Below are 18,577 nucleotides of genomic sequence, written 5' to 3'. Positions count from 1 at the left end.
CAACAGTGGGCTCACAGTCTAAAAGGGGCAGACAGAGAACAAAACCAAACATACTAACAAAATAAAATAAATATGTACAAGTAAAATAAATAAATAGAGTAATAAATATGTACGTGCATATATACAGGGGAAGTGGCAGCGCACCTGACCCAGAATCCCAAGAGGGCAGCTGGTCCAGCCCCCTGCCTCCAATGCCTTATAAAGAGCTCAGCATTTTCCTTCCCCCTTTTTTTATTCCTTACCTACCTCCTGCCTGCTCCAGTATGGGGATAGAGGCGGGGAAAAGCTGGCCTCCATTAAAGAAGGCTTGCAAACAAGCATCCCATATTATCAGTCCACCCAGAGACCCTGAAGGGGAGAGGAGTACTACCCTCATTCTTACCCTCGGCTATTCTTCGCCTCTGCTGTGAGCAAGAGGCTATTTCCAAAGCTGAGTTAAAGTCCTACAAATCTTGGGCCCTTCAAGGTCACCTAGTTCCTGTCCCTGGCACCAAGCTGCTCCCTTGCTCACGGGCTAGGGTCAGCTCTGCGGGGTCCCCAGGACATCGAGGCAGGGAGAAAGGGCTGAAGGGTATGGATTTGGGCATCAGGAAGGTGGGCTGTCCCCCGGCAAAGCTGCTTGGTGGAGGAAGGGGTGGGCTCCATTAAAGAAGGCTTGCAAACAAGCATCCCATATTATCAGCCCACCCAGAGACCCTGAAGGGGAGAGGAGTACTATCCTCATTCTTCCCCTCAGCTATTCTTCGCCTCTGCTGTGGGCAAAAGGCTATTTCCAAAGCTGAGTTAAAATCCTACATATCTTGGGCCCTTCAAGGTCACCTAGTTTCCGTCCCTGGCACCAAGCTGCTCCCTTGCTCACAGGCTAGGGTCAGCTCTGCGGGGTCTCCAGGACATCGAGGCAGGGAGAAAGGGCTGAAGGGTATGGATTTGGGCATCAGGAAGGTGGGCTGTCCCCTGGCAAAGCTGCTTGGCGGGGGAAGGAGTGGGTACACCGGTACCCGGAAGGAGCCCGGTCTGTTTCTTGGGGGACCAAAGCTTCTCTTCCCACCCCAAAAAAACTCTCCAGGTCAGAGGGGGTGGTGACTTTCCCCTCCCGCCCATCACACCCTATCCCAGGGACTGGGAGCTGAGGCGGACGGGCAGGCGAGGAGCCCCACGGGCTCTCGGATAATTTATGGAGACAGATGCAAGATTAAATGACGTCCTCTCTCCAGCACCCAGGAATCGCACCTCTCTGGCTCCCTGGACTGACCCTTCCCCTCTCCACTGCAGCTCTTGGTATTCAACACTTAATCTCCTGGGTCACATACATCCCCTCCCCACAGCCTCCCCTCCCCGGGGGGTGGAGGGTCTCTCTCAGAGTCACAAAATCACTATACCTACCTCCCCCTCCAACTGGTGGCCAAAACCTTTGTCTGGAGAGGTGGTCACTGCTCAGTGCCCAGCCCCAGGGTCACCGTTTGGAATCGTGGTGGGTTGCTGTTAGCCACAAGGAGTTGAGGAAGTAGTGTGGGCCCGTTTTAGAGATGGGAAAAACTGAGGTTAGGTGGTGTGCGGGGAGAGAATGTGTCTGTTTATTGTTGTCCTCTCCCAAGCACTTAGTACGGTGCTTGGCACACAGGAAGCGCTCAGTAAATCCGATTGAATGAATGTGTGGGAGCGAGATGATCTCGCAGCAAGCCGACTGTGGGTATCAGCGCTTAGAACAGTGCTCTGCACAGAGTAAGCGCTCAATAAATACGATTGATGATGCTTCGCACACAGTAAGTGCTTAACAAATTCCATCATCATTATTATTATGCACATCATTATGCACTGTCTTCCATTGTAAGCGCTTAGAACAGTGCTCTGCACACAGTAAGCGCTCAATAAATAGTCTTCTAGGCTGTGAGCCCACTGTTGGGTAGGGACTGTCTCTATATGTTGCCAACTTGTACTTCTCGAGCGCTTAGTACAGTGCTCTGCACACAGTAAGCGCTCAATAAATACAATTGATTGATTGAATGAATGAATGAATGAATGATTATTATTATCAGACTAGCTCAGAGTGCTCGGCACATTCATTCATTCAATCGTATTTATTGAGCGCTTACTGTGTGCAGAGCACTGTACTAAGCACATGGTAAGCGCTTAAATACCATAATAATAATCACCACCGTCAAAATCGATTAAGCTCTTGCTTGAGGGACGCTCTACTGTGAGCGCTTACTGTGTGCAGAGCACTGTACTAAGCACATGGTAAGCGCTTAACAAATACCGTAATAATAATCACCACTGTCGAAATCGATTAAGCTACTCTCGCTTGCAGGGCGCTCTACTGAGCACCTGCCTTCTGTTGAGCACTGTACTGGGCGCCTGCTGGGTGCATCTCTGGGGCCAGGCAAAGATGTAATGCCGGACCTCGAGGAGCTTTCAGGGGAATGAGGGAGACAGATGACTTGGATGGACAAGCGGGCCCTGTCTTCTACCGGTATGGTCGAGGTACAAAGCTCTGCCCGTTGGAGGCCCCGGCCTTGCGCTCTGCCCTCGCGCTGTGGTACCAAGGGGGCTCCCCTGCCCTCCCCACTCCCCTCCTCAGGTGGGTGCATGGTGTCGGAGGGGGAGGGTCCCCGTCCACGAGGCCAGCCGGACACCCCAGTCCCTCTCCCGCCGTCCCCCGCCGGCCGGAGCGGGAGCGCCCGCGGGCTTGGGCAGCTGGTCCGGAAGCTCCACTTAGCGCGGCAGACAGCTGGGGGTTCCTAATGGAGGGTCCCAGAGGACCTGAAGGCCGCTTCCTCCCCATCCCGCCCCCACCCCGGCCCCCGGAGTTTCCGTTTAAGGAAGCCCGGGCAGGGAGTCAAACCTGCATTTAGCCACTGGCGCGGTGGCGGTCGATAGTTGGGTCCCCCCAGCTCGCCCCCGCCATCCTTCCCTCCCCAGCCATCGAGCGGGAGGCCACAGGGGTGAGTTTCAGAGAGACTCCCTCTGCCTCCCCCCTTGACCCCAGGAGGGGCTGCCCTGTGGCTATTTTTACCCTGGGATCCAGTGCTTTGCACATAGTAAGCGCTTAATAAATGCCATAATTATTATTATTATCGGTGGGCGAGGGGCAGGGGGGCTCTCCCTCCGGGCTGGGACACTGCAGTGGCCGAGGCCACCGGCCGGTTCCTTACCCACGAATCGGCGGCCGACATTGACATCAATAAATTACAGATTTGTGCATAAATACCGTGGGGCTGATGCGGGCTGGCGGGGGAGAAGGAGGGTGAATGAAGGGAGTAAGGGTGACGCAGAAGGGAGCGGGAAAAGGGGTAAGGAGGGCTTAGCCAGGGAAGGCCTCTTGGAGGAAATACGCCTTCAATAAGGCTTGGAAGGTGGGGAGAGTAATGGTCTGTTGACGGTGAAAAGGGAGGGCATTCCAGGCCAGAGGCAGGATGTGGGCGAGAGGTCGATGGCGAGAGTGAGGAGATCGAGGTCCAGTGAGGAGGCTGGCATTAGAGGAGAGAAGCGTGCGAGTTGGCTTGTAGTAGGAGAGCAGCGGAGTGAGGTAGGAGCAGGCAAGGTGACTGAGGATTTTAAAGCTGATGGTAAGGCGTTTCCGTGTGATACGGAGGCGGATGGGCAACCACGGGAGATTGTTGAGGAGAGGGGAAATGGACTGAACGTTCTTGTAGAAGAATGAGCCAGGCGGCAGAGCCAAGTATGAACTCGAGTGGCCCGGCCAGGACTAATCCAGGGTGAATGGGTCCCCAGTGCCTTCAGAGCCACCCGCCGGGTCTGCCTCCCCGCATCCAGCACCCTCTCACTTCTCTCTGTCAGCAAGGTGAGCCGGCCTGCTGGCATTTGAGAGGGACTGTGCTGTGGGCCTCTCCACGCCAAGCACAAACCCCTGACCGTCAGCTGCAAGGCCCCCCATTAGCTCACTGCTTAGCCTCACCCCTCTCCCACCACACCCCAGCTCGTACTCTTCACTCTGATACCAACCTACTGACTTGTCCCCTCGCTCACACCCTCCCTCCGCCTTCAAAGCTGGCAGACCACTGGCTCTCTCCATCTTAAAGGCCCTCCTGAAATAGAACGTGGAATGCATCTATCTTTATATTCTGTTACTCCAACCTGTAATTCATTTTGTCGCCTGTCTACCCTGCTACACCAGAAGCTCCAGGAGGGCAGGGATTGTGTCTGCTAACTCTCTCAAGCGCTCAGTACAGTCCTCTGCCCCCACTAGGTGCCCAGTCAGTACCACTGATTGATGGATTGACCCTTCAAGCCGGTGCAGTGGGCGGAGGGAGGGACACACAGCGCAGTATATCAGTCAATCAATCAATCAATCGTATTTATTGAGCGCTTACTGTGTGCAGAGCACTGTACTAAGCGCTTGGGAAGTACAAGTTGGCAACATATAGAGACAGTCCCTACCCAACAGTGGGCTCACAGTCTAAAAGGGGGGTTCGGAGCAGGGGTCCCGCCGTGGGATGGAACTGGTCCCCGCAGGAGGGATCTGGACGCGAACAGAAGGGCCGAGCTCAGGGGGATGTAGAGGCCAACCCGGCCTCTGACCCTTTTGACCCCTCCTTCTGTGCCCCCCCAATGCCCCATCCAGGGGGGCTGCGCCGACGGCCAACACGCTGCCGGTTGGAGGGGGTGGGGATGGCGGGCTGATGGAGTCCGGGGGCTCTTCGGGGTAGAACCCCACTTGCCTCCTAATAATAATAATAATGGCATTTATTAAGCACTTACTATGTGCAAAACACTGTTCTAAGCACTGGGGAGGTTACAAGGTGATCAGGTTGTCCCACGGGGGGCTCACAGTCTTAATCCTCATTTTACAGATGAGGTCACTGAGGCCCAGAGAAGTGAAGTGACTTGCCCAGAGTCACACAGCTGACACTTGGTGGAGCTGGGATTTGAATCCCTGACCTCCGCCTCCAAAGCCCGGGCTCTTTCCACTGAGCCACGCTGCTTCTCTCCTCCATCCCCCACCCTCCCTGGGGACCTGAGAGGGTCAGGGAGGGAGGTGGGGTGGAGCGGTAGGATGGGTACCAGCTGTCCAGGATAGCTCAGGTTTCCGTGCTGGGCGAAGAAGCGAGGGGAGGAGGTGGCGGCGGCCTGCAGATCCGCTCGGTCAGCCTCTAAGGATGGACATCCCGCCGCCCGGGAGTCTGGCCAGGCAGGGCTGATGGGGGTGGGAAGGCGGTCAGGGGGCAGAGGGATTGGCTTCCTGACCAAATCCCACCTGCTTTCCAAGCCCCTTCTTTGGAAACATGGCAGAGGGGATGGATTTCAAGGCAGGGTGGGGGAGCGGAGCGCTAGGAACGGGGGTCTTGGGGATTCCCCACTGCGCTCTGAGCGACCAGTCCACCTCCCTGAGGCTCAGTTTCCCCACCTGTAAAGTGGAGGGTCCCTAGCTCTCCCCCACAGGATGTGTGTGCAGTACAGTGCTCTGCACACAGTAAGCGCTCAATAAATACGAATGAATGAATGCGTGTGTGTGAGAGCTCCTCCTCTCCCTCTTCCCTGGAGCCTGGGGACTCCAAGGACCCTCAGTCAATCAATCAACCGTTTTTATTGAACACTTACTGCGTGCAGAGCACTGTCTTAAGCGCTTTGGAGAGAGTCCAGTACCACGGAGTCGGGAGACACGTTCCCTGCCCACAACCAGCTCAAAGCCTAGTAGGGGAGACAGGCATTAAAATCAATAATGGCTATAGACAGAAGTCCTGGAGGGCTGAGGGTGGGGTGAATTTTAAGTGTTTAAAGGGGATAAATCTAAGTGCAAGGGGGATGCAGAAGCGGGAGGGAGCAGCGTGGCTCAGGGGAAAGAGCCCGGGCTTAGGAATCAGAGGTCATGGGTTCAAATCCCGGCTCCGCCACTTGTCAGCTGTGTGACTTTGGACAAGTCACTTAACTTCTCTGTGCCTGTTACTTTATATGTAAAATGGGGGTTAAGATTGTGAGCCCCACGTGGGACAACCTGATCACCCTGTATCCTCCCCAGCGCTTAGAACAGTGCCGTGCACGTAGTAAGTGCTTAACAAATACCAAAATTATTATTATTATTATTAGGGGAAAAGAGAACTTAGTTGGGGAAGGCCTTTTGGAGGAGAGGGGATTTCGAAAAGACTTTGAAGGTCTGGGAGTGATCTGGTATCTATGCAAGGGGAGGGCAGTCTTGTATTTCCTCTGGCCTTCAGGACATCCCTACTTGGATATCCTGCCGCCACCTCAAACTCAATGTGTCCAAAACAGAATCCCTCATATTCCCTCCCAAGCTCTGTCCTCCCCCCGACTTACTCATCGCTGTATCGATCGATCAGTTGCATTTATTGAGTGTTTACTGTGCGCAGAGCTCTATACTGAGCGTTTGGGAGAGCGTAATATAACACACAACGTAGACAGCATCTCCATCCTCCCCGCCTTACAAGCCCATAGCTGTGACGTGATTCTCGACTCATCTCTCTCATTCAGCCCACACATTCGGTGTCACCGAATTCTGTCTGTTCAAGCTTCACAACATCACTAAAATCCGCCCTTTCCTCTCCCTCCAAACTGCTACGAGAGAACTGTTGCCAGGGTGCTCGGAGATTCCCCGTCCTAGGTTGGTTGTCCCAGAGAGACGGAAGCAGGGCCTGTCCGGTGCCATCGCCCAGGCCCCAAACCAGCCCTTCCCACCAGTGGCTTCTCCCCCTCGCTTCTAGACTGTGAGCCCGCTGTTGGGTAGGGACCGTCTCTCTATGTTGCCAACTTGGACTTCCCAAGTGCTTAGTCCAGTGCTCTGCACTCAGTAAGTGCTCAATAAATACGATTGAATGAATGAATGACCCCCGGCCCACGTCCTCCCCCTGGCCCGGAATGCCCTCCCTCCGCACATCCGCCAAGCTAGCTCTCTTCCTCCCTTCAAAGCCCTACTGAGCGCTCACCTCCTCCAGGAAGCCTTCCCAGGCTGAGCCCCCTTTTTCCTCTCCTCCTCCCCATCCCCCCCGCCCTCCCTCCTTCCCCTCCCCATAGCACTTGTATATATATTTGTACTGCAAAAGAATAACATTTAATTAATATTAAATTATAATAATGGCCTCCTCCAGGAGGCCTTCCCAGACTGAGCCCCCTCCTTCCTCTCCCCCTCCTCTCCCTCTCCATCCCCCCCACCTTACCTCCTTCCCTTCCCCACAGCACCTGGATATATGTAGATATGTTTGTACGGATTTATTACTCTATTTTATTTGTACATATTTATTCTATTCATTTTATTTTGTTAATATGTTTTGTTTTGTTCTCTGTCTCCCCCTTCTAGACTGTGAGCCCGCTGTTGGGTAGGGACCGTCTCTATATGTTGCCGACTTGGACTTCCCAAGCGCTTAGTACAGTGCTCTGCACACAGTAAGCGCTCAATAAATACGATTGAATGAATGAATGAATGAATACAGATTTATACCTCTATTTATTTTACTTGTACATAGTTACTATTTTATTTATTTTGTTAATGATGTGCATTTAGCTTTAATTCTGTTTGTTCTGACGACTTTGACACCTGTCTCCATGTTTTGTTTTGTTGTCTGTCTCCCCCTTCTACACTGCGAGCCCGCTGTTGGGTAGGGACCGTCTCTATATGTTGCCGACTTGGACTTCCCAAGCGCTTAGTACAGTGCTCTGCACACAGTAAGCACTCAATAAATATGATTGAATGAATGAATGAATGAATACAGATTTATACCTCTATTTATTTTACTTGTACATAGTTATTATTTCATTTATTTTGTTAATGACGTGCATTTAGCTATAATTCTATTTGTTCTGACGACTTTGACACCTGTCTCCATGTTTTGTTTTGTTGTCTGCCTCCCCCTTCTTCACCGCAAGCCCATTGTTGGGTAGGGACCGTCTTTATATGTTGCCAACTTGGACTTCCCAAGCGCTTAGTACATTGCTCTGCACACAGTAAGCACTCAATAAATACGATTGAATGAATGAATGAATGAATGAATACATATTTATACCTCTGTTTTACTTGTACATATTTACTATTTCATTTATTTTGTTAATGACGTGCATTTAGCTTTAATTCTATTTGTTCTGATGACTTTGACACCTGTCTCTATGTTTTGTTTTGTTGTCTGTCTCCCCCTTCTTCACCGCAAGCCCGTTGTTGGGTAGGGACCGTCTCTATATATTGCCAACTTGGACTTCCCAAGCGCTTAGTCCAGTGCTCTGCACACAGGAAGCGCTCAATAAATCCGATTGAATGAATGAATGAATGAATACAGATTTATACCTCTATTTTACTTGTACATATTTACTATTTTATTTATTTTGTCAATGACGTGCATTTAGCTTTAATTCTATTTGTTCTGACGACTTTGACACCTGTCTCCATGTTTTGTTTCATTGTCTGTCTCCCCCTTCTTCACCGCGAGCCCGTTGTTGGGTAGGGACCGTCTCTATATATTGCCAACTTGGACTTCCCAAGCGCTTAGTCCAGTGCTCTGCACACAGGAAGCGCTCAATAAATCCGATTGAATGAATGAATGAATGAATACAGATTTATACCTCTATTGTACTTGTACATATTTACTATTTTATTTATTTTGTCAATGACGTGCGTTTAGCTTTAATTCTATTTGTTCTGACGACTTTGACACCTGTCTCCATGCTTTGTTTTGTTGTCTGTCTCCCCCTTCTTCACCGCGAGCCCGTTGTTGGGTAGGGACCGTCTCTATATATTGCCAACTTGGACTTCCCAAGCGCTTAGTCCAGTGCTCTGCACACAGGAAGCGCTCAATAAATCCGATTGAATGAATGAATGAATGAATACAGATTTATACCTCTATTGTACTTGTACATATTTACTATTTTATTTATTTTGTCAATGACGTGCGTTTAGCTTTAATTCTATTTGTTCTGACGACTTTGACACCTGTCTCCATGCTTTGTTTTGTTGTCTGTCTCCCCCTTCTTCACCGCGAGCCCATTGTTGGGTAGGGACCATCTCTATATGTTGCCAACTTGGACTTCCCAAGCGCTTAGTCCAGTGCTCTACACACAGGAGGTGCTCAATAAATACGATTGAATGAATGAATGAATACAGATTTATATCTCTATTTTACTTGTACATATTTACTATTTTATTTATTTTGTTAATGATGTGCCTTTAGCTTTAATTCTATTTGTTCTGGCGACTTTGACACCTGTCTCCGTGTTTTGTTTCGTTGTCTGTCTCCCCCTTCTTCACCGCGAGCCCGTTGTTGGGTAGGGACCATCTCTATATGTTGCCAACTTGGACTGCCCAAGCGCTTAGTCCAGTGCTCTGCATGCAGTAAGCGCTCAATAAATACGATTGAATGAATGAACCTCACGCAGGATGGGCGGGGGCTGGGGGGACCAGCGGCGGCTCCGTAATGAAATGGGGAAGTGCCCGAATGCAGGTCCCCCAGCACCAGAGAGGCACTTAGTAGCCTCCCCCGGCTGCACGGCTCCTTTATTGGCAGGCTGGTTAAGGCCGCTCGGGGCCTGGGGGGAGGTGGGCCGCAGCGGTGGTCGAGGGGGGCGGCTCACGTCGGCCCCTGGGGACCTCTCCCTGGCTCCTCTCCCAGCCGCCATTCGGGATTCTCCTCCAAGCCATTCCTTGAAGCGGCGTGACTCAATGAAAAGAGCCCGGGCTTGGGATTCAGAGGACGTGGGTGAGCCCACTGTTGGGTAGGGACTGTCTCTATATGTTGCCAACTTGTACTTCCCAAGCGCTTAGTACAGTGCTCTGCACACAGTAAGCGCTCAATAAATACGATTGATGATGATGATGATGATCCCGGCTCCGCCACGTGTCCGCTGCGTGTCCGTGGCCGAGTCACTTCACTTCTCTGGGCCTCAGTGACCTCATCTGTCAAATGGGGGTAAGGACCGTGAGCCCCGCGTGGGACAACCTGATTACTTTGTATCTACCCCAGCGCTTAGAACGGTGCTTGGCACATAATATTTCTGTTTATTCTGATGATTTGACACCTGTCCACATGTTTTGTTTTGTTGTCTGTCTCCCGCTTCTAGACTGTGAGCCCATTGTTGGGTAGGGACCGTCTCTATATGTTGCCAATTTGGACTTCAGTCAATTAATGAATCAATCAATCAATCGTATTTATTGAGCGCTTACTGTGTGCAGAGCACTGTACTAAGTGCTTGGGAAGTACAAGTTGGCAACATAAGTTGGCAACACAAGTTGGCAACATAACTTCCCAAGCGCTTAGTGCAGTGCTCTGCACACAGTAAGCGCTCAATAAATACGATTGAATGAGTGAATGAATGAATGAATCCCAGCTCCGCCACTTGTCCGCTGTGTGGTCTTGGGCGAGTCTCTTCATTTCTCTGGGCCTCAGTGACCTCATCTGTCAAATGGGGGTAAGGACCGTGAGCCCCGCGTGGGACAACCTGATTACTTTGTATCTACCCTAGTGCTTAGAACAGTGCTTGGCACATATTTCTATTTATTCTGATGATTTGAAACCTGTCCACATTTTGTTTTGTTGTCTGTCTCCCCCTTCCAGACTGTGAGCCCACTGTTGGGTAGGGACCGTCTCTATATGTTGCCAACTTGGACTTCCCAAGCGCTTGGTACAGTGCTCTGCACACAGGAAGCGCTCAATAAATACGATTGAATGAATGAACATAATAAGCGCATGATAAATACCGTAATTATTGTTATTATTCCTATTGCTTTCCAGGAGCGCCTCGAGATGGATGTAGCCAGGAGTTTGGGCGGGGGGATTGGGGAGTCCAGACGTTAGGGCCACGTGGGCGGTCGGGCGGGGGTGCCATTCAAAGGGGGTGTTGCCGACTTGTACTTCCCAAGCGCTTAGTCCAGTGCTCTGCACGCAGTAAGCGCTCAGTAAATCCGATCGAATGAATCTGTCCGTGGCCCTCCCCGGCATTCACCCCCGCCCCCCGTGTCCGTGTCGTCCCCTCCGCAGCCGCCTGAGCCTCGGTGGAATGGGCCGTGAACCATGAATGGCGAGGCCGCCTGTCAAGACGTGGCCGCCACCGACCCCGCCGTCGCCGAGCTCCCGGACTGGCGCGACTTCTGCGCCCTGCACGCCCAGGCCGCGGCCGTCGACTTCGCCCGCAAGTTCTGCCGCTTCCTGCGGGACAACCCCCAGTACAACACGCCGGGCGCCGAGGCCTCCTTCTCCCACCACTTCGCCGCCAACTTCCTGGACGTCTTCAGCGTGGAGGTCAGCCGGGCGTCCGGCCCGGCCTCCCCCGCCGCCTCCGGGCGGGTCCCACCGGCCGGCAAGGCAACGGCGGGGGCCTCGACCGAGTCTCTGGACAGCGCGGGGCGGCCGGCGGGCGGGGGCTCGGCCCACTCCCTGAGCCAGACCCTGCCGGGGCCCGGCCGGCCCGTCTCCCCCTACGGCCACTCGCGCAGCTCCGAGGACGTGTCCGGCCGCGTGGGCCCCCGGCCCCGCTTCAAGAAGGGCTTCTCCCTGCGCAACATGAGCCTGTGCGTGGTGGACGGGGTGCGGGACATGTGGCACCGCCGGGCCTCCCCCGAGCCCGAGGCGGCCCGGCCCGCTCCACCGTCGGGCCCCCGCGAGCCCCCCGAGAAGTGGGGCCGCCGGCTGCGGCTGAGCCGGCCGGGGGCCGGGGCGGCCGGGGGCGCGGGGGCGGCGGCCCCCAGGGTAGAACTGGCGGACATCCAGCGGGAGGGCACGCTGCGCTACATGGTGGCCGACGACTCCGTCTGCGGGCCCGGGCCGCAGTGGCAGAAGTGCCGGCTGATGCTCAGGAAGGCCGCCAAGGGGGAGGGGGAGAGGTTCCTGCTGGACTTCTACGTGCCCCCTAAGGTGAGCCGCCCCCACCCCCAATTCGCCCCCCAACTCCCGCCCCGGGGCCGGGGAGGGGCCCCCCACTCCCGCTCTTCTCCCCTGGGAACATCCTGGGGACTCCGCTCTTTGATGGTAAGCTTCTCGAGGGTAGGGAAGGAGTCTTCCCCATCACTGGTATGATCCCGCCCCCCGCAGCCCCCGACTGCTTAGTCCAGAGTTCTGCCCCCACCCATTGGCACTCACTTCGGGGTTCTGGGGCCACTCCACGGGGCAAAGAGGAGCCACCGTGGGCCAAACCTTCACGGTCAAACAGCATCATCCCCCCGGCCCCCGGCTCCCTCCGCTTTGAATAATAATGACGGCATTTGTTAAGCGCTTACCATGTGCCAAGCACTGCTCTAAACACCGGGGAGGATGCACAGTGAGCAGATCGTCCCACGGGGGGCTCACCGTCTTCATCCCCATTTTACAGATGAGGGAACTGGGGCACGGACGAGGGAGGTGACTTGTCCAAAGTCACCCAGCTGACGATTGGCAGAGCCGGCAGTCAGAGGTCATGGGTTCGAATCCCGGCTTGGGCAAGTCACTTCTCTGTGCCTCAGTTACCTCATCTGTCAAATGGGGGTGAAGACTGTGAGCCCCCTGGGGGACAACCTGATCACTTTGTAACCTCCCCAGCGCTTAGAACAGTGCTTTGGCACATAGTAAGCGCTTAATAAATGCCATTATTATTATTATTATTATTTGAACCCATGACTTCTGACTCCCAAGCCCGGGCTCTTTCCCTTGAGCCACGCTGCTTCTTGTTTGAAGCACAGAGCGTTGCGGCCAATGCAGACACTAGGCGAGTTCCGAACAGGGCTTCCGTGGCGTCCGCGGTCCCAAGGTCAATAAGGTCAGCCCCCTGCCCCTCGCCCATCCAGGATGGATCAGGCTCGGGCCCATTTTACCTTCCGGGGAGGAGAACCCCCAGCCTCCCTCCGCCCCCAACGGCCCGGCAGATCCTCTCAGGAAACGCCAACAACAACAATAACGAACAGATCCGTGCCATAAATGCCCGGCTTGGAACATTTCCCCTCCCGCAACGTCCGGGCTGAGGGTCCCGCTGACCTCAGGTAGAGCGGGAACCACCAGGGCCGGGACGAGAACCGGGGGCGGGCTGAGGAATCGGGAAATGAATCACATCTCCCACCCCAGCTGGAAGTTTTCCTTCCCGTTCTCCGCAAAGGAGGGGGACGCCGCCGTGAACCAGGCACGAAGGAGGGGAGGGAGGCTGAGGATGAACCGTCCCGTCTTGCGGCGCGGCCCGATTCGCACCCATCTCGGCCTTGTCCTTGACGTGGGGGGAAAGGAACCTTTTTCTTTTCCCTTCCCTGGAGTTTTTCCTTCCTCTCCGTCCCCATCCCGGCTCGAAACTGCCGGTGCCACCGACCTCGGCCGGCCCGCCACGGTTGACACGGTCCAGGAGGGCCAAGGGAGTTAGTGGAACGATGTCTGGACTGGGATGCGGGAGATCTGGGTTCAGATCCCATCTTCCTCGCCTGTGAAATGGGGATAATAATCCTGCCTTCCCCGGCAAAGAGGGATCATCACCGGCGTTTACTGACCACCTACTGTGACCAGGGCACTGTACTGAGCTCCCAGTGTGTGCAAAACACCGGACTGAGGACCCAGTGCGGGCAGAGCACCCAACTGAGCGCCCAGTGTGTTGCGGGGGGGTACTGATGTGAGCACCTTCTGTGTCGCGGGGACTGTACTGGGAACCTCCTGCCTGCGGTGCGCTTCACTGAGCGCCTCCGGGGAGAACCGAGTGACCCCGAGGCAGGTCAGCGCTGTCGTGGACGCCCTGGAAGGCAGAGTTAAAGTAAAAGACGTGACCTCTGCCCTGGGGGAGCCTATCTGGGATCTCCTGGGGGAGGCAGGCAGATGCAGAACGGAGGCAAACACTAGCCACCGGCTACTCGGGGGCAGAGACCGGTGATAAAACCCGCGTTGTGTAGACAACAGGAGTTAGCCAAGCCATCAGAGCACTGCAGACTCAACCCGTGATGGTCTGTCACTCAACCGGTGCGTGGAAGCGGGGCAACCCAGTGGAAAGAGCCGGGGCCAAAGAGTCTAAGGATCTGGGTTCTAATCCCGATCCCCCCCGGCTTGCCTGCCTCGTGACCTTGGACTTCTCTAGGTCTTGATTTCCGTAAAGGGGATTTTCAATTCCTCTCCTCCTCCCATTTAGATTGTAGGCCCCATGTGGATCACAGAAGCGGCGTGGCTCAGTGGCAAGAACATGGGAGGCAAAGGTCCTGGGTTCTAATCCCGACTCTGCCACTTGTCAGCTGGGTGACTCTGGGCAAGTCACTTCACTTCTCTGGGCCTCAGTTCCCTCGTCTGGCAAATGGGGATTAAGACTGTGAGCCCCACATGGGACAACCTGATTACCTTGTATCTACCTCAGCGCTTAGAACAGTGCTTGGCACATAGTAAGCGCTTAACAAGTACCACAGTTATTGTTGTTATTTAATAATAATAATAATAATGTTGGTATTTGTTAATCAATCAATCAATCGTATTTATTGAGCGCTTACTGTGTGCAGAGCATTGTACTAAGCGCTTGGAAAGTACAAGTTGGCAACATATAGAGACAGTCCCTACCCGACAGTGGGCTCACGGTCTAGAAGCGCTTGTTAAGCGCTTACTATATGCAAAGCACTGTTCTAAGCGAGGGAAAGTACGATAGAGTTGGTAGACTCGAACCCTCCCCTTGAGGAGCTGACACTCGACTGTGTGCAGAGCCCTGTGCTGAGCATTTGGGAGAGTACGAAGGAGTTGGGAGACTCGATCCCTGCCCACAAGAAGCTTGTAGTCTATGACATGCAGAGCACTGTATTGAGCATTTGAGGGAGTTCAAGAGATTTGGTAGACTCGTTTGTGCAGAGCACTGTGCTAAGCATTTGGGAGAGTACGAAGGAGTTGGGAGACTCGATCCCTGCCCCCAAGAAGCATATAGTCTATTACGTGCTTCCATTCTCTCCTCCCGGGAAAGGAACCCTTTTTTGCGTGCCGGTGGTGGTAGCAATATAGTGCTAGGTGGAGGATAGTGCCCATCAGTGTGTCCACCCCACTGTTCTCTGAGAAGAGTTGAGTGATCTCTATCAGGGGTCATCATCATCATCATCAATCGTATTTATTGAGCGCTTACTATGTGCGGAGCACTGTACTAGGCGCTTGGGAAGTACAAATTGGCAACATCTAGAGACAGCCCCTACCCAACAGTGGGCTCACAGTCTAAAAGGGGGAGACGGAGAACAAAACCAAACATACTAACAAAATAAAATAAATAGAATAGGTATGTACAAGTAAAATAAAAATAGAGTAATAAATATGTACAACCATATATACATATATACAGGTGCTGTGGGGAAAGGAAGGAGGTAAGATGGGGGGATGGAGAGGGGGATGAGGGGGAGAGGAAGGAAGGGGCTCAGTCTGGGAAGGCCTCCTGGAGGAGGTGAGCTCTCAGCAGGGCCTTGAAGGGAGGAAGAGAGAGGGGATCAACATCATCATCATCAATCGTATTTATTGAGCGCTTACTATGTGCGGAGCACTGTACTAAGCGCTTGGGAAGTACAAATTGGCAACATATAGAGACAGTCCCTACCCAACAGTGGGCTCACAGTCTGAAAGGGGGAGATGGAGAACAAAACCAAACATACTAACAAAATAAAATAAATAGAATAGATATGTACAAGTAAAATAAATAAATAAATAAATAGAGTAATAAATATGTGGTCATCAGGGATGTGGGTGGGGAGGACTGAGCAGGCATAGTATAAGAAAGTAAATTATTCCATGTGTAGCTGCTGGACCTCCAGCCCCTTGAGGAGGTCCCTGTATATATGTATATATGTTTGTACATATTTATTACTCCATTTATTTATTTATTTTACTTGTATATATCTATTCTATTTATTTTATTTCGTAATAGTAAATATTATATGTTTGGTTTCATTCCCTGTCTCCCCCTCCTAGACTGTGAGCCCACTGTTGGGTAGGGACCGTCTCTATATGTTGCCAACTTGGACTTCCCAAGCGCTTAGTCCAGTGCTCTGCACACAGTAAGCGCTCAATAAATACGATTGATTGATTGATTGATTGATTGAGAGAGCAGTGGCGTTCTTGGATTATTTATTTATTTATTTTCCTCGTACATATCTATCCTATTTATTTTATTTTGTTGGTATGTTTGGTTTTGTTTTTCTGTCTCCCCCTTTTAGACTGTGAGCCCACCGTTGGGTAGGGACTGTCTCTATGCGTTGCCAATTTGTACTTCCCAAGCGCTTAGTACAGTGCTCTGCACATAGTAAGCGCTCAATAAATACGATTGATGATGATGATGGTGATGATGATCCCCGCCCTCGAGGACCTGACAGTTTTGTTGTCCCTCTCCAGGCATCCCGACCCAAAGTCAGCATTCCCCTGTCGGCCATCGTCGAGGTACGGACCACCATGCCCCTGGAGATGCCGGACAAAGACAACACCTTTGTGCTCAAGGTCAGAGGTCAGGCGGGGAGTGGGGGCCCGGGGGGCGGGCAGCGACGGGCCACGGGGTCTCCTGCGGGGAGGAGACCACCTAGGCTCGCCCATGGCCTAGTGGCTAGAGCACAGGCCCGGGAGTCAGAAAGCCCTGGGTTCGAATTCCACCTCCGCCACTCGTCTGCTGTGTGACTTTGGGCAACTCACTTGACTTCTCTGGGCCTCGGTTTCCTCATCTGCAAAAGGGACATGAAGACTGGGAGCCCCATGGGGGACAACCTGATTACCTTGTATCTACCCCTTCTAGACTGTGAGCCCGCTGTTGGGTAGGGACCGTCTCTATATCAAGCAATCGTGTTTATTGAGCGCTTACTGTGTGCAGAGCACTGTATTAAGCGCTTGGGAAGTACAGGTTGGCAACATATAGAGACAGTCCCTACCCAACAGTGGGCTCACAGGCTAGAAGACTATATGTTGCCAACTTGTACTTCCCAAGCGCTTGGTACAGTGCTCTGCACACAGTAAGCGCTCAATAAATACGATTGATTGATTGATTGCTTGCTCTGCACACAGTAAGCACTCAATAAATACGATTGAATGGATGAATGAATACCCCAGTGCTTAGAACCGTGCTTGACACATAGTAACTGCTTACCAAACACCATCATTATTATTATTATTCTTATTCTGGCCCCGCCACCGGGCCGAGGCCTCGGTTTGCCCCACATGGAGGGCACCATCTCCGAGGAGCTTCTGGGATTTCCAAGTCTCTCCCTCTTCCCTATCCCATCTCTCTCTCAGCCTCCCTGGGGTCGGGGAAGGGGCCTCCTTCCCTTCCCCACAGCACCTGTATATATGTATATATGTTTGTACATATTTATTACTCTATTTATTTTACTTGTACATATCTATTCTATTTATTTTATTTTGTTAGTATGTTTGGTTTGGTTCTCCGTCTCCCCCTTTTAGACTGTGAGCCCACTGTTGGGTAGGGACTGTCTCCATATGTTGCCAATTTGTACTTCCCAAGCGCTTAGTACAGTGCTCTGCACATAGTAAGCGCTCCATAAATACGATTGATGATGATGATGATGATCGACGATGTTCATCGATCGTAATCACCCCTGGAAGCCCGAGGGGTCTTGGCCCAGCCCCAGTGGGGCATCCGGGATCGGCCCTGGGTCCCTCCGCCCCACCTCGGGAAGCCCCTCGGTGGTCTCCGGGGCCACTGGGAACCGGAGGGGGGATGCGGCCGGGAAAAGGGAGCTTGCTTCATCTCGAGTCCGGTGGCCCCGTGACTTCCTGTGGCCGGGAGCGGGCAGCCAGGCGGCCGGCCGGGCCACGGGTGGGGCCTCGCTCGCCAAGAGGCCGAGGACAATCGCTTCCCTCTCCGTCCTCCCCGTCTTCCTGTGTGCTCTTTCCCAGCCCTTGCTCTGCACCTTCTAAGCGCTTAATAAATACAGTTCCCTTCAAGGCCCTACTGAGAGCTCACCTCCTCCAGGAGGCCTTCCCACACTGAGCCCCTTCCTTCCTCTCCCCCTCCATCCCCCCCGCCTTACCTCCTTCCCTTCCCCACAGCACCTGGATATATGGATATATGTTTTGTACGTATTTATTACTCTATTTATTTTACTTGTACATATCTATTCTATTTATTTTATTTTGTTAATATGTTTTGTTCTCCGTCTCCCCTTTCTAGACTGTGAGCCCACTGTTGGGTAGGGACCGTCTCTATATGTTGCCAACTTGGACTTCCCAAGCGCTTAGTACAGTTCTCTGCACACAGTAAGCGCTCAATAAATATGATTGATTGATTGAATTACAACTACTGTTCCCTCCTGCCCCCTGTGACCTCCCTCCTGCCCCCCGCGACCTCCCTCCTGCTCCTCCAGTAGCCCCCTCTGCCCCCTCCCATGCAGGGCCAGGAGGAGGGGAGGGCTGGTCTAGACTGTAATAATAACAATAATAATAATAATAATAATAATGATAATAATGATGGCATTAAGCGCTTACTAAGTGCAAAGCACTGTTCTAAGCGCTGGGGAGGTTTCAAGGTGATCAGTTTGTCCCACGGGGGGCTCACAGTCTTCATCCCCGTTTTACAGATGAGGAAACTGAGGCACAGAGAAGTGAAGTGACTTGCCCAAAGTCACACAGCTGACAACTGGCGGAGCCGGGATTTGAACCCCTGACCTCTGACTCCAAAGCCCGGGCTCTTTCCATTGAGCCACGCTGCTTCTCTGACTGTAAGCTCCTGTGGG

General features: G+C 52.9%; 1 protein-coding gene across 1 annotated transcript in view; it reads left to right on the top strand.

Annotated features, from left to right (window-relative positions):
- Nucleotides 1-18,577, top strand: part of SH2B2 (SH2B adaptor protein 2) — a 49,874-nt gene that overhangs the window by 11,478 nt on the left and 19,819 nt on the right. Inside the window, exons 2-3 of the mRNA XM_038759521.1 lie at nucleotides 10,932-11,804; nucleotides 16,233-16,334. Coding sequence (XP_038615449.1) covers nucleotides 10,965-11,804; nucleotides 16,233-16,334 — 942 coding nt within the window. The 5' untranslated portion in view covers nucleotides 10,932-10,964. The remainder of the gene's footprint in view (nucleotides 1-10,931; nucleotides 11,805-16,232; nucleotides 16,335-18,577) is intronic.

This window comes from Tachyglossus aculeatus, chromosome 17, assembly GCF_015852505.1.
Source record: "Tachyglossus aculeatus isolate mTacAcu1 chromosome 17, mTacAcu1.pri, whole genome shotgun sequence".
Taxonomy (NCBI): domain Eukaryota; kingdom Metazoa; phylum Chordata; class Mammalia; order Monotremata; family Tachyglossidae; genus Tachyglossus; species Tachyglossus aculeatus.
This window is presented reverse-complemented; position numbering and strand designations above follow the sequence as displayed.